General features: G+C 41.1%; 1 protein-coding gene across 1 annotated transcript in view; it reads right to left on the bottom strand.

Annotated features, from left to right (window-relative positions):
* Positions 1-19,268, bottom strand: part of CPE (carboxypeptidase E) — a gene marked incomplete at both ends in the record, with an annotated part of 53,823 nt that extends 34,555 nt beyond the window's left edge. The window contains one exon of the mRNA XM_082281919.1: positions 18,986-19,268. Within this exon, the coding sequence (XP_082138045.1) occupies positions 18,986-19,268 (283 nt within the window). The remainder of the gene's footprint in view (positions 1-18,985) is intronic.
* Between the last annotated feature and the right edge of the window lie 2,044 nt (positions 19,269-21,312).

Raw genomic sequence — 21,312 nt, 5'->3', positions numbered from 1 at the left:
TTCAAGAAGTCTAATAACACAGGGTATCAAAAAGAATTAGAACAATCAACTTCATTTTTGTGATATCAGCTAGAGACATCATTTCACACAAAAATATCAAGGAAAACCTAATAACAATAATGTCATCATCATTTCAACAAAGATTTCTTTCCCTGCCTCTTTTCACAGAACATCTGATATTACAACACCTCCTATCCCATTGGAAATTAATGTCTCACACTGTTGAAGATCATCTCCTTCTGACGCTGCCAACCTCCAGATTGCTAGGAAATAATAAATAATTCATATCTGATAATAAATTCATATCTGTCCTCACTAAAAATTCTATGACATTTCCTTTAATGAATGGATTGTTTATCCTGGTCCTTTCTTCAGCTTTCCATTTGAATAGCCCCCCCTGCACAAGAAAATCTTCTCAATGGAGGTGTGAAAGCAACATGGACAAGTTTAACCTACTTAAGTGGGTGACAACAGTGATGAAGATGCAGTTTTAAGCACAGGCTAGCACTACAAATAAGCACCCAAAAATCCCAGTTAAAACACCCTCTGGAAGAGTTCTTTTAATAGAGAGGGAAACCTCTGGTAACATAGTTCCTCTCTACCGCTGGATTCAGGCACTTGACTAAACAAAGTATACTTTCTGATACAACTGCAGTTTTAGTTATTTAGTGGACACCCTACAAAGGGATGGTTTTGTGCCTCTCTCTTCTGAATAAATTTGTCCTCCACACATATAATTAGCCATATATCAATAATTTAAAAGAATGAAACTGTCCTTGAATGTCTTCTTAACTATCGAGCAATTTTAGAGTCTGTTTGAGTCTTGGTAAATTGGCTTGCCATGATTTTTCAGAGTAAATGCAACTGAACAGATCTCAAAACAGACAGATCTTTTTAGCTGGCATCAAAACACTTCTTTCTCTTTTGATATAGCCTACAGAAAATCCTTCCTAGAATAATGGGCACTCAGTAAACATTTTCTGCTACCACACTATAATTGTTCACATAGCAACACATTAGCACTCTTGGGAGAATTCTGTTTCTTTTTATCTAAAGAACTTTCACAGACTTTAACATTAGCTAGACTCTTTCATGTCTTTTCTCTATTTGCAGAGAACTAAATAAAACAGTTATTCAGGATGCATCATACCCCTCTAACCTATCTGCTCTTACCCCTTCAATACATGAGAAAGTTTTAGAAAGTTACCTTTGGTACTTTTGTTCCCATTCTCTAAGACCACTTCCTTTTTAAAGTTATTTATGTTTTTCCCCTTTGAAATTATTGAATTGCAGACAAAGCAAGCTCTTGACTTGAACGTAGTTGAAGCGCAGCAGATCTTTGAAGCTTTAGAGCCTAATGTGAACATTTGAAACACTGTTTTCTGGGGTATCTTTCATTTGGCCACCTACCAATGGTATTCTGGCTTGCCTTGATCCTCTGGTGAGACAGGGTCATTGTGTCCACAGTGTTACAGATACTGACCTCACTCCTGCAAGTCAAGCAAACAGGCTGGCCTGAGAAACCGTCCCTGAGTCCGCTGTAACTTTTTACAGAGTTGATAAAAAGTTCAAAAGATCTTTTTCTATAACATGTAATAATGCTTCAAGTTTTGAAAAATGGGTCAACATATGCCAGGAAATCACCTGAAAAAAGACTTCATAAACAACTGGTGAATTTCAATGTACCATGTAAGAATGGCAAACTGAGACTTGAATTTCACCTGTACCTTCATGTTCCAAACAGATTCATAATTGGGTAATTTTATGAGTTTATTCATTTTTATTAAAACTTATATAATCAAGATATATAATCAAATATAATCAAATTATATTAGGGGAAAAAAAAAAAATCTTTGTTCAAGTGAAACATTGCCACTGAAGAATTATGACTGTTCCAGGAAAGACCACTCCACAGCATCTTGACTGAACCAGGAAATCAAGGAATACAAACACAAGGCAGCAGACTTTTGATTTTTGACACTTCATATTTCAAAAAAAATTTTTTTTTAAACATACAAGACTGTCATTTTTTTTAGGCAGATATTGTTCCTCTTTTCCTTTTGGGTAATTTGGTAATTTTTCACAGAACAATATCCAAAGAAATTTTGAGAATACATTTTTGCTTTTCAAAGCTTTAAAAATAAAAAGTGTTTTGGAAATGCTTTCCAAACTGCTTTTTATTTTTAAAGCTTTGAAAAGCGTTTCTCGTTTGGTTTTGGAGTTTGGTTTTCAGTTGTTGGGGTTTTTTTAACCCCCCCCAAGAGCTTAGCAAAAAAGCCTGGTCTTGGAAGTAGGCTGAAATTTCAACTATTATTAGGGATAGCCAAGCATATAGGAAAGAAAATAATCAGAGTATCAATTTTGCACATGAAAGCTTTGCTAATAACATCAGTAAAGGCAAAATGTCCCAATTTATTGTGTATGTCACAATGGTCACAACTGCCTGTGTGTGACTAGAAATGGGAAAAGCATGGGTTTCACATATTGTACCCATCATTAAACCTTTTACTGTGCACACTTAAAAATACAAAACATCTTACAACACAAGATCAGGTATAATGATGTGTTAATTTTGATCTGAACATTATATTCAGATGATCTGGGATTCATTTGTTTATCAAAGAGAAGTATTGACAAAATCTCACAGCTGTTGGTGCTGTGCTTCTTTTCAGATTTTCATAGCACTGCTTTATGAAAAGGTAATTGCAGCATGAATATGAAGGGCTGGAAAGTTTGCCAGGTATCTGTTTTAAGGTTGACTCCCATCCAAGATAAGGACTAGAGTAAGTCTTTCCAGTCTTTTAATTTTACTTTCTCTTACTGAGTATTCAGGAGCTTTAAAGATCAGCTCAGCAATTACCCCACGGATTGATGCACCTTCACTTCCACACTGATAAGCTTCTGCTACAGCTCCCAAGAAACAGATTCTCTACAACCAGTAGTTGAGAGATTTGATTTTCCCTTTCTATGAGGACCTTTTGGAAGATTTCTGGTATAAAATGTGCACAGACACATGAACGTGTACACACAATCACATAATTTTAATTTATAGTAAATTATTTCATATTATTATTATTAATGGCTTATGAAGACACCTATACCCCACCCTTGAGTCTTGCTTTCACAGTAGTTAATACTTTAAGGAATATATCAAACCCTGGTGTGGATACAAAAATGCTGCTAGCAAGGAGTTTCTTGCTATTTTCTAAGTCTGTGAGAGAATTTTCTCTCTCACAGAAGAGGTAGCAGGGAACGTAAACAACCAAACACCTGCAACCTTGGAAAGTCTTGTTTATGGTATAGTAGAAAAATATTTTGACAATGAATGTTTTAGGATTTTAGCCAATCACCCCAAGGGGTGGCTGATCCTTTGTCCAATTAGACTATGAAGAAAAGTCTATAAAAGAGTTTGTAAAATAATTAAATCAATCAATCTTGCTGCACAATTCCTGCCTGCTGGATCTTCTCTCCTCCCCCTCCCTATGGCTGCAGGACACGGTGATATACCGCAGGAACCAGGCCTGCAGTAATACTCTGGATCCCTTGGTGTCACTGGCAAAGCTTCAACTGATTTTATTGCATGCAGAACTGAATCCCATATGGATTTTCATGCTATTTAATTTTGACTTCTTTCCTAGAAGTTGCATTCATCATTGTACACCAGTTAATGGGAAAGCTGGAAGAAGCAACTCTTGACATACATTTCTTGAAAGGCACTTATGCATGTCCGATAAACTGCTTCAAAAATTAAACAAGGGCTACCCAATTTGCCAAGTAAACATGAAGAGAAATTATTCTGCATTAATATCAATGAATTTTTAAACAGCAAAGTAACAAGGGTAACCAAAGGGAAAGTAACAGAAAAGCAGGATGCCTGAATTTAAACAGACCTATCTCTAAAGTTAAGCAATCACAGGGAAGAGCTTGATCCCCACTCCTGTTGACTCTGCACATGGAAATCTCAACAAATAAACCAGTGTTTTTCTGTAGAAGGATTAATGATGAAATTATCACAATATTTTGTTTGCTTGCTTCCATTCCTAGACACTAGGTTGGACCCTGTACACTTACTATCTCTTGTAATCCCATTCTCTTTTGCTCAAAGGTTGCATTTAGACAATAACTGCAATGACAGATCCCAGTTCATAAGGGACTGCAGCAATCATCTCGCCATCTGCTGAACCACTGATGTCATCATTTGTGTATTCCTTTTATGTATCTGAATGTAAATGTGATTTCTATCTCTGTTCAAAGCTTTGAAAGGGACGTTTAATGACAGAGCTATAAATAGCAGAGGAGGATCCCTATCTGTGGTTTCTCTCTGGCCTTTTTAATGTACATTTCCTTTTACAGCTGCAGCTGCTTCCATTTTCCTGAGATTCTGCTGGAGAATCTTCTACAGAAAGGGTTTCTGCTCTAAACCACAACGTTATAAACAGATTGGTGACTAATGTGCCATGTTCTTGTTGTGCATTACAACTACAGCTTCCTTCTAGACAGTACAATCTTGATACACCCTATAATGAGGTCTTAAGGGCTGGAGAAAACAAAGTCTACAGAATCTGCAGCAAAGCCACATTTTTTTTTAGTCTTCTCTGTTTCCTCTCCTCTCTTTCACCCTTGCTGTATTTTGAGAGTCTGCTTTTAAAAGACAACTGCAGTGACTAAAAAAAAAAAAAGGGTTAAAAGGATAGAAATAACAGAAAAAAAAAGGAGGAAGAAAAAAAGAAAGAGAAAAACGTTTTAAATTAATCTTTGTATAAAAAAATATACACACCATTCACAGCTTCCTAGGGTATAATGAGTCTAAATTATAACTGAAAGCTTGCAGAGGTTTCAACCTACATTTTTTACATCAGCAATAGGGTAAGGTGTATCTAGCTCAATGATCATATATTTAATTTTAATACAAATGATCTGGGAAGTTCTCCCAGGTTACAGGCACTGGCAATAAGCAAATTTTAATTTGTTCAATTGTGGATGATCACTTGTCCTTTGCAAAATGCAGCTCTCTCCCTAACTCCGGTTAGTAGCATGATGCTCAATGTCCTTCCTCACACCAATCTATTTCATGATGGAGAAAAAAAGTTAAAACCGACATGAGATCTGTAATTTATATTTAAAGGTACTTAAAGTAAATTTTGATACCAAGTGAATAAGGAACTCATAGAGACACCATATTCTGTGCTAGCAAGTCTGTACAGAGTGGGTGACTATGAGCAGAAGACTATGCCACTACGTCATTGGAGAGGACACTAAGGAACTTTTTTTCTTGTTTAGATTATCCTCATCCTTTCAGTTCCTAGGAAAGCAAAAATGAAGAATGGGTTGGACTGCACTAGACAGTACCTCCAGTTTCTGTGGTGTCTGGCCAACTCAGATACCAAATGATTCCCTACCACAGGTTGCTAAAAGCTGTGCAAGCCCTACAGCCCCAGGGCTCCAGAGGGTGAGCTGCAGCTCAGGCACAACAAACACACTCTGCAGCTTCGAGGAGGAAGTCAGAGGTATACATGGGCACTAAATCTTTGTCTCATCTTCAGATCAAATAACTGAGCACTCCAGATTGACCTCATATTGTGATTCCACTGGGGTTACAGGAGCAGCACTGGAACGCTATCCAAAGATGCAATTTTCCTGGGACAAACCTTAGGAAGCATACTTCTAATAACAGCTCTGTTTATAGTTAAACAAAGTATTTTTGGACCCTTTTATTGATTCTTCTTACAGGACACATTTCACCTTCTGATGATTCAGCTGTTTTTAACTACAAGTTTCTGAAATTGCCCCCATCATATGAACTGATTTTTGTAATCCACTGAATATAGAAAATGTATAATGTATTGTTAAAATAAATCTATTGTATCTACAGAGCTATTGCAGTGGTATTTTGAGAACAACATGTTATTAGCCACCTATGGCTGGTTGTTTCAAAAGCACATTTCCATATCATTAGTTTTCAGGGCTACGGGTATCACAAAACTTATGATACATTCATCTGTGTTCATTCCACTCCACTTAATATTAAATTTAAAGAATTGTGTTGGACACTCCAGACAAGAAAGCCTCTTTGCAACTATTTCAATTTCAGATGGTCAAGTCACCAGACTTTGCAACTCAGCAGAATGTTATGTAGCACAACCAATGCTACTTCAGATGCTATCGTTTCTCAATCCTATCACCTTTTCTCACACTGAAATATTCAGTGAATAGCTTAATCAGCTGCAGTCAGCTCATTTAAATGTTATGGAATTGCAGCATTCTATCCCTGGAAATGAACGGAATGGAGAAAAAACACAAAAGTTCATTCCTAGACTATAAATATTGGTATGTCAAATGTCAGTGTCTGGAGAACTGAAACAAATGAAATAATGTGAAGGAATGAAGTAGCATCTGGCCAAAATCAGCAGCTTGAGAAATGAAGTTTTTAAACGCAAATAATAAAACTGAAAACCAACAATTATGCCTACACTGCCTAAGGGCGCCCAGAAGATCCCTGCACCAAGCAGTGTAGGTGGCTTACACCCTGGCTCCTTCCCCATGGATGGAGAAGGCTACTCCTGGTCCCACAGGGTCTTCAAGAAGTAATTACCTGTGAGTTTATCTAGGTCAACGGGCCCACAATGATGCAGGGGTAGTATCACAGCCTCTCAGGCTGATTTTAAGAGTTTTGCACACTTTGGAAGCGTGCAGCATACCCTGGATGTGCTGTGAGAGTAGGTAGATGAACGGAATGCTGCAAGACATGACAAGGTAATGCAGGAAGACTGCTCAGGGTAACAGCAGCAAACAGCTCTGTGGCAGTAACATCTGTATCACCACAAGCTGGGTCTTGGGGGGAGCTGGCACCCAAAACTGCACCCAAGCTTTGTTTCAGAGAGAACTGAATGACAGCGTTAAAAATGAGCAAACAAAACAGGGAGCAAACTGACTTGCAAACTAGGAACTGGGGGTTGGGAGCAGGCTGGGAAGACAAGTTCCTTGGCTTTCATCCTGTGGCCTATATTCATTTTGACAGAGTTAAAACAGAACTAAGCTGTAAAAACATTAAGCATCAAACGTAATCATTCTAAAGCTATTTGAAGGAGTGAGGACATCCACAGCTATGTATTTCTTGGGTCTTGCATTTGAAGCAAAATTATGTGAAGAATTTGTTTTGGCACCAAAGTCAGAGCTCCAGAATAAAAGCTTAAAACCTAAAGATTTGTGGAGCGGACCCCATGCCCTTGTTTAATTTTATTATTGTACTACACACCAGTATCAAAAAATATCAATCACATCAATATCTGGGGACAAGTGTTACACCCTTGCAGAACACCATTAGAAATGCTTTCCATCAGTAGTTTCAGAACATCAGTAAGCTGAACACGTAAAAATGCCTATCAAGCTTATTGATAATTACCGAGATTTGACTTCAAATTCCATCCAGTTTTAAGTCTATCCAGGAGAAAAAAGCATCCAGCAAGTTCTCCTTCTAGCCACTTTTCCTACCATGCTCAGCCTGATGCCTTAAGAGGCCTCCTAGACACAGAGACTAGACAGAAGTAAAGGAATAAAAGTAGGTATTTATCCGTCTTGGGGTCCATCTTGGCAATAGCCTCTGGCCCCCAGGGGGTACCTTTGAAGGCCTTTCAAATAAATACCTACTTTTATTCCCTTACTCCTGTCTAGTCTCTGTGTCTAGGAGGCCTCTTAAGGCATCAAGCCTACAGAAAGGTCTCCACACTGGAACTCATAAATTCAGACAGGAATATTTTCTGGCTCTTATTTGGTCACTCTTTAACCATTCATCTCTGTCTGGGGAAAAAGTCCTGAGAATAATTAAGTATCATGATGATAATAATAATCAGAGAACGAAATAGTGAAAATTTATAAGCATCTGAGCAATGTCAGCACTGTCATATAAGCTCCTTTGGAAGATAATTCCCACTCCAGAGCGGTATTAAGGAAAGCAGATGAAGACTGACTGATATAAATAGATCAAAGATAGGGTTTATCTTAGTCTCTACAACCTTTCTCATCAAATCCTTTGCTAAAAATACATTTTCAAAGGTATATAGTCAAACTAAAAGAAAATATTTTGTCTTGAAATCATGGACTATGAAGTAAACTAAAGGGACTCTGTTTAGTTAGACCTTAATTTCTTCATTTAACACTGCAACATTACAACATACTTTTCCTTAATACACAATATGATCTTGTGTTTGTTCAAGGTGGTGGAGCCGTAGTTCCCAAGCAGCTTTGCAGTGAAAAGGCTTATTTTTGAAAAAATGTGGCTGCCTTCACATACGCACCTGAAGAAACAGGCAAAAGTGCGTATTTGTGCAGAGAATATTTCAAATATGTGCTGACTGAGTATAAAGCAAACTTCTGAAATTCCTCGTGCTGCTTCCCAAAGCCCCACTTCATCTCTGTACGAGCTGTGATTTTTCAGAATATTTTTGTGCACAAGACAGCTTTTCAAAGACCCCATAACTCTTCCAGCTCGTCTTACAAACATAAATCAAACCATGTTGGCCAACTCTTTCCATAACAGAACTGCACCTTTAAATATCACTAACGCCAGATGGTCTCAGCATATAAAGCAGCATGAGACAACATATTAATGCTACTCAAACAAGCAACTTGTGCTAGCAGCAGACCAATGAAATCAGTCTCAGGCTGCTAATCCTATCTGTCTCCATGGCAACATCTATTTCAGACAACTCTTCAATTTTCAAGTCAGATGAGCGTCCTGGCCCCTAAACTTCCCTATTCAGGAAGTGTTCCACTGTCAGGTACTTTTTCATCTTGTATTGGCTACTGTTATAATACAGATTTCATTTTTATCAGCTGCCTCATGGAGTATCAAGGAACAGATGCTCCTCTGTTTCTGTTTATTTACATGATTTTCCACTAAAGATTTGTACTGAAAGATTTCCAGTGAAGGTTTGTACTATTTATTTCAACTATGGATTTGTTCCCCTAACTGCAACACATGGAAACCTTGCAAATATTGATGTGTCTGTTGTGACTCTCCCTATCAGCACCGGAAGAAAAGGAATTGGATCCTTCTTTATACTTATCTACTACCAAGGCAGATCTTTAAGCAAACAAAAAACTGTATCTGCAGCAGGCAAATAGGGAGAGAAACTCTTGCCAACTCCTCACCATATGTTCATCAGCATAGCTAAGTCAACACACATATTGGGGCTACTTGCTACTAGGAAAAATCTGACAAGAAGCAGGTAGGAACTGCCTTTTAAAGGCAGATCAAATGCTGAACTACATGCTATCTCTCAAGTACCTGTACACTGGGTCCATGGCACAGCCACACGTAAACCTAGCATGGAAGCTGAGAACCTAGGCATGGAGACAAAAACCTGAGACACAGGGAGAGGCTGTCCTTACCCAAAACCACAAAAAATTCCCAGCAGAGCCAGGAAAGCAGCCAGACATCTTTTACCACAAAACAGCTTTTCCTCTCTGTGAAACAAATTCTTACAATGGCAATGTTTAAAATTTAAGCATGTGAAAGCCCAACTCCTAACCCCATAGCTTTTTTTTTTCTCTCTATCCCTCTGTATACTGATGTCACCAAAGAGAAGTATGACATTTCATCCAGAAAGGTGTAAACTTGGACCATTTATTCCTTAAGTGTAGGCTATTACATAATCAAAATCAAATTTAGCTTTCTTTTTTTAGGGTACACACACAAGTTGGCTTAAATATTTAGGATTTATTATTATTAGGATTTATAAGCCTCCTGCTTAAATTCAGATGTACAGCTCCCACTGACTTCAGTTTGATTTGTGGATGCTCAGCAGCTGGGTGGGAGGAAAAATTTAAGCATTGTCTAGTCTTACCAGGTGAAGACCTGACATGGGGAGTCAGCTTACCATAATCATAAGGTTTCCTTTGAAATACCATTTTTCAGGTGTGTATAAAGTGTCTATTTATGTCTTAGACTCACCCCAGGTTTGCTTATATTTCGAGAATTTTGCTTTTATGCAATAAGCCAAGTGCTCCCAAAACTGCAAAATATTCAGTTTAGCACAGGAAAAAAGGCTCATTTTGAATGATCAGTGTGCAAGGAATGCACCACTCACAACACTGAAGGACAACGAAGTGTAACTGAAGGACAGTCACACTGAGGGCTCCCTTTACTTTTGAGGGACACAAAAATAAAAGGGCATTCAAATGAATGTTTTGCAGCCAGAAATGTCAGGGGATGAGCATGTGGTAAGTCACACGTGTTATCCAGTTATCTCTAATATGATGGTATAGGAAACACAACTATGCAGAAAGTTTTAACCTTTGAAATGTCTCACTGTCCTTTCACTTTTTGTATCTTTCAACTCCTAGTTATATTTCTCATAGCAAAGTACTGTATGATTTCTTTTTTGTTTGGAGGACTAGTATGACAAACATCAGGGCCACACTTTCTAGATACCTACCAGATCATTAGACTAAGAGGGATTTCTTTGCCAAGAGAACAGCTCAATAAACCTTGGCCAGTCTGATGTCTCCCCTGATCAAACAACTCATTTCATTTGTCTCTAAGGCAAATCCATACCTAAGCATAAGTATTCAAAATGTCATTCAGGTTGTTCTTGCTTTGGGCAGGCTCTGCAGCCAGAGCAGTATCTTTCTTCGATCATAAATCAGGCAGCTCCATGCAAAGAATGGCTGTCTCCACGTGACTTCATTTGCAAGCAAACAAGGATGTGAGGTTTTGCTCATAATTCAGTATGAAAAACTACCAGGAAGCAGCTACCAGCTTATGCAGTTATAAATGTCTCGCTTTGGAAATTAATTAAAAACAAATGTTTACTGCCTTTGAACTGCCAGCCACAGGTTTATGATTCAAGATTCTCTCTTGCCATCTTAGGTACAGACACATCTCTAACATATGGCTTCATATTGGCCCAAACCTCACAGTGCTTTGACAATACTGGCTGATGTGGCCAATGCCAATTCAGCTAGCACAACACTGGGACCCTGCAAGAAACCTCCATTTCAAAGGGAAGGGCACTGTGGACCAAGACCTCACCTATAGTCTACTGTCCTTGTCCCCAGCAGGGCCCCTGAAAGCAGCGAGAGAGGCAGCACTTCACTGCTAGGGGAAGCTACTGCACCTCGGCACATACAGTCATTTCCTCACAGTATGGCAGAACTTCTGTTCCAAAATCTGAAACCCCAGCACGTCAAGCTGGGACTAGCTCAGTTTCAGCGCTGTTGTTCTGCAGAGCTCCTAACCCGCTCCCAACACACCACCAGCTTTCACCCTTATCCTGAGATGATAGAAGCTGATGTGTGGCAGACAAAAGAGCTCCATTTCCCGTCACACAGCAAACCAAACCCGCCTACTCTGCTACTGTTTTACTGATAAGGATTTTTTTTTCCAGCCTTTTCACTACATAGACCCTTGATGTCTTTATTTAGCCCCAGTATACCAGAAAATAACCTTCATATATAACATCCTATTCCTACTGAATGCATTGAATCCTGGCTTTTGATGTGCACCTTACTCCAAAATGGAGTTTACACCCTTTACTCCGCTCCTTGTAACTCTAGCAATCATTTCAATTACCTTACCCAGAAGCCTTAAAGTACATACTGTGGTTTTCACTTTTTTTTGATTCCACAAAATTTTAAGAAAATTCAGTTACAAGTCTTCTTCACAGTTTAATTCCCAATTCAATTGGAGGGAAAAGAAAAAAAAGAAAACAAAACAGCAAGGCTCTATGGTAATACATGCATGAGACTTTAGTTTAAAAAGAAAATGCAGACCAAAAAAAGATGTGACACGATGTTTTGATTTTGGGGTTTTTTTTCTTTTGGAGGAACATGAATTAAAATAGATACAAGGACTTAAGAAAATTAATTAATCTGCTGAAAAAAGCTCAGACAGGGTCCATAAACTGTATGTTTTGCACAGACAGCACATAAAGCACAACACGGTACATTAGATGATGACACATGAAGGCTGGCATTCACCAGATCTTAACCATAAGCTCTTGTACACATCCCTAAGTCAGAAGCCTACCCAATGTTAGCTCCTCTTACAGTCAGTAGAGAAAATAGATGTATTCAGAGGGCACTGCAGCCTAGCCAAGAAGTGTTGCTGGTGACCAGGAAAAGGGAGATTACAGCATGAATATGCATGCCCAGTATGTAGGCTTCTAAATCACACGTCACCTTTGAAAACAAAAATCAGGTGTAATGAACACGGAACTAATTCCAAACAAGTTTTAATACTAAATGATCAGTTCAGTCTAGCAGCAACTCCACTGTTACAACCAAAAATTTGTGTTTATTCTGAAATCGGAGGACCTCTCTTGTGTTTTTCACCCTCCATGTAATTTAAAGGCTTGAGATATTCATTACTAAATTACAGAATAATAAACAGCTTCTCTGGAAAAAATTAAAAGTATTTTAATAATGAGGTCATTTTAGATAAATCACACAGCTACAACTTACTGGCTTTAACAAAACATGTCACAAAATCTTGGGAAATACCCATGCTTTATAGACTTCTCACTAATTCTCTGGAGTTCACATTAATGTCACCCTAATAAAACATCACTTTAAGCCAAAACAACAACAAAACGAGCCCCCCTTCTGTTTTCTTTGGGAACTGTTAAGGCATTCTGAAGGTGTGGGAGGTGAAGACAACTCTTCTCTTTGAAAGAAATTAAAGTAATTAACTCTTTCAAAAGAAGTGGGATTGTCAAAAGCAGTCTGGGTCAGATCAACAAACTCTGAATATTCTGCATACTCAGACTCATTTTAAGCCTGAAAAGTAAAACAACTGCCTTCTGTAGTCATGTTTATTCTTAATGACTGCAGACCTTTTTACCCCAGCTTGTTTACCGTTTGTGTTATTCCAGTAAATAAAAGATAAACCGCTGAGATGCAGTAGCTGGGATCCAGAGTGTTTTTGAAGGTTGCACACAGCCTCTATTAACCCTTTTTAAAATGTTCTAACAAAAAGGGAATTCTTTAAGTAGCTCAGTCAGTGAAGGCATTTGGAGTGAGAGCGTTGTATCTCTCGAGAACGCTGCAGACTGCCTAGCGCAGCTGCCTAACCACACTTACTGGGAATTTGCATTGACTTCAATGGGAACGTGAACGGCATCAACAACGAGCTGCGAATGGATCTGTAAACGTGTCTGCCTCTCCTGGATTTGCACCAGTTCTGTGAGACATTTTTCGCTTTGTATTCTACACCTCTGTTTTTAGCTGAACATGAAAACTGAGATAAGATGAAATCAGAACTCTTAAGAAAATACTATTTAAGGATGATAAAATTAAGGAAGAAAAATCTAAAAATCTAAAAAATTCACTCAACCCGTACATCCAGCCATCTTCCTGCAGCTACAGCCCTCCCAAGACCTGCACAAGCTCCACGGTCTGTGAAGGACACCGAACATCCCACTCTGAACGCAGGCAGCATTAAAATCATCCTGCCAGAGACTACCCCAGGCCAAATCCTGGCTGGGTGACTTCAAGGGGAACACCCTACCTAGCACAAAAACCCATAAGGGATTTTGCTGGAAAGGTAATTAAGCTTCTCAGCCTTCTGTAGAATGCAGGAGGTACAGCCCGCCCCAGATCTGCACTCCCAGCAGGCGAGTAAGTAGCATATCCCTGACAGTGTTTGATGAGAAAGCCAGAACATCCTCACAAGCTCAAAGAAAATCTGTTCCCTGATGCACAAAGCGAAGAAAAATTCCAGATGCAGAAGTAGCAAGTTCAACCACGTTTTACTCTGCATTTCCTATCGATCCCTGTAGAGACAGCAGCAGCTGCCCTGCTCCCACTCGTCTGGTGCTGCAGGTGCCCTTGTTAGCCTGCTGCCCAGACAGCAGCTCACCTTTAAAGGGGTTGCAAACCTAAGCCAGGGGAGCAGCTAAACCACAGCTGACAGAAAGGGTAAAAGCATAGAGCGGTCAGCATAGCATCTCCTGTATTCCTGATACAAAGTGTTCTGCTGACATGACCTATTTACAGCCCCTACCTTTATGCGGGGCTGCTGGATGAGCATGAGCTCAGTGCGTGCACATTTACCAGCCCTGTACCCTTCAACATCTCCCTTCAAAAAGGGAACACTGCATGAGGGGCCCTTGATAAAAACTGGTGTTTGCTTAAACCTCAAGCACACAAAAATTAGGCTTGCTCTCTAACATCTAGATTCAATAACAAGCTCTTGCCATACGCAATTTGTATTGAACATCAACAGGTCCAATCAAAGAGCTCACAAGATATTTATGTGCAGATTTGGAGCGCAAGGAAAAGAAGCTTTAGAAAATCAAGTGCAATTAACTGTAGATAATGAAACAGCTGTATCTGATGACATCACCATAACCAAGAGATGAGCTGTGTGCTTTCTGACATCACCAGTGATACAAGACTCTGCCACCAAACCCAGCACTGCACTTACCCATCTGAAGCAGGGCAGCCCAGAAGACCCACAGGTGGCAGCCAGTTGTCTCCCCACTCAGGCTGCCATGCTACAGCGGCACAGCTGATCCCTGCCCATGCTGGGCTGAAACCCCAGCAGCCTCCTACACGTTTGCTTGTTCTTCTTCCCGCTCTCTCTTTTGAAAAACAGCAGCACTGGCTCATGGTTCTCTTAAATGGCTGCAGAGTCATTTAGATTAAAATAAATCAAGAAATATTTTAAAACGGTTTTTGTGCAACAGTGACAAAGATATTATGAGAAACAATTTTTCTCCTTGTAAATTCATCAGCTTTACTTATTGCACCTTCTTACCACTGAAAGTACCAGCTCACATGGCTGATGCCACAGCTGAATACAGGAGCACTTCACTGATGGAATAAAAACCTGTCTGTATTAGCAGACAGATCTTGGATTTCTCCATTCATCAATATAGAGCCATATTTTCACTTCTCTCTTAGTCACCCTCTAATTATTTTTTTGCAGGAGGAAATGGTTCTAGCACTGCAGGGCTGGGATGTGAGAAAACGAGAGCCTCACGCCTGGGGGCTTTGGGGGGACTATTACAGGAGCTACCATTTCGGAAGCCTGGAAGCTTATTTAGGCTCAGTGCCAGCAGTGACCAACCCAACTCATTTCCTCACCCTCGCCAAGTGGAGTCTTTGATAAAGTGATGGGTCCAAGGATTATTGTAGCTGAGTTGCACCTCATAAAATTGACTGAGGTCACACCCACAGGGCCCTGCAAATGTTCCAAGTCACAACTGTACTGCTCAATTCACACATGGTGTGCTCCTGCCTCACCAGTTCATGATGCTATGTTGTTTGAAACTCCAAAACCCAAGGTATGTCATTTTCTAGAAAATCAGTCGTTTCACTCAAGTACCAAGTAACCATTTCCTTCTGTTTGAAGTATTTTAAAAGAAGCTTGTGGGGAAAAGGATGAGCAATAAAATCATTAACATTCTGTTCAACAGACCATCAGACATCCAAAGCAAAAGCCTATTTCCTCTCTCAGGAGTAGTCAGTATTTTCCTGCACCTGAACTGAGGCAAAGTGTTGCCCAGTTTATCCCTGAAAAAAACCCAAATCTGTGCTTTACCATGAAATGTCCTGTTTTCCCTTGGTCCACCATCAACTCCCCACAGCCTCTTTCTCCTCATTTTACCTGACCTTACCACCCACCGCCTTCTGTCAACTTTGCCGATCTTTGGTGAGCACAGGGACAAAACTGTATTTTCTCATGCAATCAAAGCTACTCCAAAACATTTTGATCACTTCCCGTCTACGTTCATTCAACACCTTCTACACGTAACCACTGACACAGTCTCATTCAAGTCTTCCTCCACCTGAGCTGCTTTGCCCTCAACAGCTCAAAGTGAGGTTTTCTGCCTTGGTATAAAACTTGGTAAAGTTCAAATGTCTTCATCTCCAATTTGTGCTTTTCCTTATTTAAGGGCTTCTTTTCCATCAGTGATTGTAGGCTCTAATCTCCCATACAAGTGCATGATCAGCCTAAAGAAATTGTTGCCACAAAAAAACCCCAAACAAACATTAAAAAAAAAAAAAACAACAGAAAAAAAACCACCACAAAATGCACAAAACTACAAATGTTAGCCCAAGCCCTGTTTGGCATGAAGCACAGTTGAAGCTCAGGTAGTGTAGTGTTCAAGTTTGCAGAGAAGACAGCACACTCTCTAAGTGTTTAATGTAGCATCAGAAACTTCCAGCAGTCTCACGCTTCTGGCATTTACCATGGCCCCAGGAAGAGCTCAGTGAAGGCTCAGCTCGCAGCGCCCGAGTTACTAATCTGGGTTTCCAAGATTTGCAAAGACACTTTGTATGATTATGCGAGAAACCAGACTGGCTCATGTGAAGTCATTCTGACTTCCAATGCAGTATCAGGACTTTAAGAAAATCCTCCTATAATGAATATTTACCCCAGGAAAAATGAGGCCTTTACAATTTGTTCCAGCTTCTTCATTCACTGAGGATTTTTTCCAGTTGCCTAGGAGGTCTAAAGCACATTTCTGAAGTTTTCATATTCTCTCAAGTATTTTTTTTTTCCAAGCATTGCGCATATATTACAAATTAATTTTCAAAATTAGCTGATACTCTAAAACTGAAGTTGATTTACATGCTTGTGTATGATGAAACACATTCACACAAGGCTACACAGCCATGCAATACAGGTGATTATGCAATGGTTGCATGTACATGCAGCATTTGATTTACTCAGTACAAAGCCTCTTTTCTCATTACAAAGAGTCTTTACTGATGCCCTGCTGACACTTTCCTGATCTATTTTGTCATCAACTTGCTCACTAAGAGAACACACACAATTTTTTTGTTTCACAGCTGTTCACTAGATGAGTCAGGTATCATCCCTGCATACTCACCAGCCTTCTAGAAGCATGAGCTCTCTACAGACTGTAAATCTATGAGCCACAGCATGTATTTTGTTCACACTTCCCTATATTTAAAAAATAAACCCTGTGACACACAGGTTATCTTGCAGGAATAGATTATGTTCAGAACTTAGGACTTCTTGGCTGTCTGGGATAAATGAAAAGTAACTCTATGTATGTATATACATGTGTCTGTAGTGCTGTCTATAATTTTTTTAATAATAACAGATGAAGATAAGTAAGATTCCGATCCTGCAGGCTTTACCACACAAAATATCCTTATTCTGGTTGTTGCCCTAGGAATCAAGCATGGATGCTCAGAGTGAGCAGGGTTCCCCCTTCAGGTATGAACAGAATCAGTCTCACATTTCCTGCCAAGGCTGGTACAAGGCTCCACTTCTTTTACTGCACAGCTTAAAAAGACTCCCATGGAAAAATAAACAGTGCTACCTTTTATTACACAGTAGAAGAAAGGGTGCATTTTTTAGAAGAAAACACCTCTAATGTAGCCATTGGCACAATATATAGGTGTTTAGGCTCTGTAACAAGGAAGCAGGGGTGGTATCAATGCTTTTACAGTTCTTCCTAAGGAGTGCAAGGATAACTAAGAATGAGGTCTGTCTTGCTGCCCTTCCCAAAAAGATGCCGAGTTTCTCCCATGTGCCACTGCAGAGAGTAGTAGCTCTCCAGTTTCTGAGAAATGTTCAGAACCTCACAGAATGAAAGTGAGGATTGAAATAAAACAATGAATTTGCTCTGGTTCAAACCCTGATTAATCCCCTTCAAAAACCAGCTTTTTCAGCATCCACCACTAAAGATTGCCAGGACTCATCACATTCCCTGACATGTGATTTGGGCATTGCAACATGTGGCATTTTTGTCTATAGGGCTCCCTTAGTAAGGGGCCGAGCACGTTCCAGGAAATGTTTGACACTGTCTGTAGCTTGTATGTGGATGCAATCCATAGAAATTTTTCTTTTTTGCAGTTTGTTATTCATATACTGCTGCATTCCATCTTGCTTGGGCTCAGTGACAAACCCTTTCTCACATCACTGACACCAAGAGAAGTGTGTCTCCAGGAAGAGCCATAGCCCCATCTCAGAAGGCACAGCGTGCTCTTTTTGTCCCTTTCACCTGGCTTGACACAACCGTCACATAAACGAGAGGTAGCGATTGTCCCCTGGCAGCAATGCAAAATCCCAGTAATAGCTCTCATCATTCTAGTGCACAAATTACACAGCGGCAATGGATTCATTCTTAGCTTCAGGATCCTCACCTCCTCTTATCAAGATGGCAACACACCACAAAGAAATTTTTCAAATTTCACTTCAATCCCTATGTTTTTCATTCCAAGACAATGCTTTACTACCGTGCATTCCTCTTACATCCTCCTTATGTCCAGTATCCTATAACACCCATCTGTAGCCCTAACATTAAGTCTCTTCAGGATATAAAGCAAGGTTATATTCAGGTCATAAAGCAGAATATTAAGCACTAATTGTATTGGCCAAATCCCCGGAGAGCCACAGAAGCCACACCTCCACCTAGAAGTCACTGACTTCCAGACCTGTGCTGTAACCGAGTGAGGGAAATGTGAGGACCTGGCTGCAGGAGGCTCACGGCTGGGCCAAAGGTACCAGGCAGCTTTCACGGATAAGCCCTTTCACATACAGACATTAGCGACACTATCGATTCTGAAATCGGAAACAATGAAATAGACACAGTCGTAGGTGTAAAACAAGTGCACGGCATCAATCACATTCCCTTCGATAAAAAATGTCCCAAACTCTTAAGTACAGGCAACCACGCATCCCGTGCCGCGGTGGGTGCCAGCCCCCGGGGACAGCCTGCCCGTGCCACGCCGCTCCCCCGGGCGCGCTCCTGCCTCACGCCGCTCCCCGAGCGCTGCGGTTCGTGCGGGGAAGGGCGGTCAGCGCCTGCCCCGCCTGCCAGCCCGCGCCGGGTGCCCGCTCCTCACATTTTATGGGGAATTCAGGCGTTTCTTGCCGCTACGGGCGCTAATTCCAGCGCTGGCAGCCGGTGCCGGTGCCGCAGCGAGTGTCGGGGGCAGCGCCCGCAGCAGCCGCGCCCGCGCCGCTCCCTGCGCACAGGTGCGCGCAGCCCAACCCCCTTACCGGGCTCGTGCTCGCCGGGGCGGTCCGAGATCTCGATGACCAGGAGCTCCCGGCCCTCGGCGCTGCGCCCCACCGTGTAGATCCGGCTGATGGCGGGGCACTGCAGCCACACGGCCACCAGCGCCTCCCGCAGCTCGGCGTAGCGGTGGTACTCGAAGGAGATGCCCTCCTCGGCGCTCAGCCGCCGCCGCCGGCTGGCGGCCCCCGGCTCTGCCGCCGCTGCCCGGCAGGCAGCGAGCACCGCGCACAGCGCCAGCAGCAGCACCCGCAGCCGCGCCGCCATCCCGCCCGCCTGCTGCTCCGCCAGCGCCGGCGGCACCCGGGCACGGAGCGAGGGAAGGAGGGAGCGGGAGGGAGCCCGGGGGCGGCGGGGCGGGGCGGGACCGGCCGCTCCGCCCCGATCCGCGTCCCGAGCGCTCCCGCGGAGGGCGGGGGCCGCGGCCGCACGATGCGGGCGAAAGCCGCTAAAGCTGTTGTCATCAACCAGATGCGAAAAAAAAACGCTGCGAGAATCCGGGTGCGCGTTTTCCGCACCGCCTCATCATTTTATGGGGTCCCAGCGGGTTAATCCACCGCCACAAACCTAAAGTAACAGAGTGCTCCATGAATGATTCAGTGCTATTGCAGGGCAACGCAAATGCATTTGATTGACAGGGAAAACTATAAACCGTCATCTGTAAGGTCGCTTTGCTCCTCGTTTTCAAGGCATCTTTGCTGCATCACAGAAGGGAAAGGATAAAGCAAGACGTAGTTGTGATACCGAGAGTACTTAGCATGCCCCAATCTGTTCAAAGCGAATGCTCGTGTGAAGAACCCTTCACCCTATATTAACAGACCATTTATTCTAGACCGCAGATACTACAGGACTTCTGAAGCCGTGTTTTTCAACTTGTCTTCATAGGCATAGCTGTTTAGATTATGTTCAAACAGCCTGTGAAGTTCGAGTGCTAAAAGCAAAAGGCTAAATGCTAAAGAGCAACTTCCGTATCAGGTTGTTGATTTGGGCTTTCGGGTTTTGGGGTTGTGGTTTTTTGTTTTTTTTTTTTTTTTTTTTGCTTGCTTGGTTTGGTTTGGTTTTGTTTTGTTTTTTTTTTTTAGGACACAAAGACTTGCTGGAAAATTTTGAGAGGTTCAAAATTTTGAAAAATACACATCCAATTCATCCTTCTAAAAAAAAAAAAATCTTGTCCTCAATAATTAAATGAATGTTTATTCTGATCTTCCAATTTAAAAGGGTGAGCCTGTATAATGCCCTCTTCAATCACCAACTAATACTGAATCAATTTTCAGGAAGATTTTTTAATAATCCTTGGTGATATTGTGGATATTTTCCTAAACTGTGGGTGTCTACTTCAAATAAGATTACAATGGACACAATCTCTTCTAGGAGAACATTTTCACTGACCTTTGGTGATGCACCAGCTCAGAAAGTGATCCAGCATCTGAAACAGATCTGAAAGTACAACTACTATAGATAATACTTATATAACTGTCTCCACCTATATTCCTTACCTTCCAGGGCCCTGAATTATTTGATGTGTTTCTTCATAGCAAGAACCAAAGTTCAGCCCTTCCACTTCTCAGCATCTTTCAAAGCCAACTGGGTTCAGAAGCTGCCCTGCCCACTTTAATTCCAGGCTTACAAGTAGGCAACCACATGCAAAGGCACCTTCAGAGCACTTTTTGGAGCCTTTAACTCTTCATTCTTACTGCTGGAAAACTTTGGGAGGTGCCTGTCATAGCACATCCCTTTAGCTCTGAGGTTATCACAATGCAAATTTGCTCTAAGTGTTTTGCAAGACTTGGATGCAGAGAGACTCCTTGATACGATGTTTTCTCTGACCAAGATCACTGTTTGAATTTAGGATCACAACAGGACTCTGTCTCTGACTTCTCTCCTTCCTAACAGCATTGATTGGACTACATAAAAAAATTTGTTTATGGCGTCACTGCTTTAGAATTATGTGCAACATATGCAGCCCTCTCCAAATGGAACTGTAAATAACAGTAGCTGACCACACATTCAAAAGATTCATGTTCTTTGGCAGTATTGGCTACATTCATCACAGGCTAAATATTCCTTGTTTTCTTCATCACTTTTCCTTGCACTCAATACACAAAGTAAACAAATCTGCTGATGCTGTGTTTTTAGACTTACAATATCATCTTCTAAGAGAACTTTCTGATTTAAAAAAATCCCTTTTATTCTTTGTAACAATTGTCATTGGCTTCCCTCCTAATTTATTTGACCGAAATACATCGCTAAAAGATACAAATAGGCTGGGAAATCATCTGTTTATTTCCATCTCCTCAAGCAGTGAATTATT

Source organism: Coloeus monedula, assembly GCF_965178545.1.
Source record: "Coloeus monedula genome assembly, chromosome: 5".
NCBI lineage: Eukaryota > Metazoa > Chordata > Aves > Passeriformes > Corvidae > Coloeus > Coloeus monedula.
This window is presented reverse-complemented; position numbering and strand designations above follow the sequence as displayed.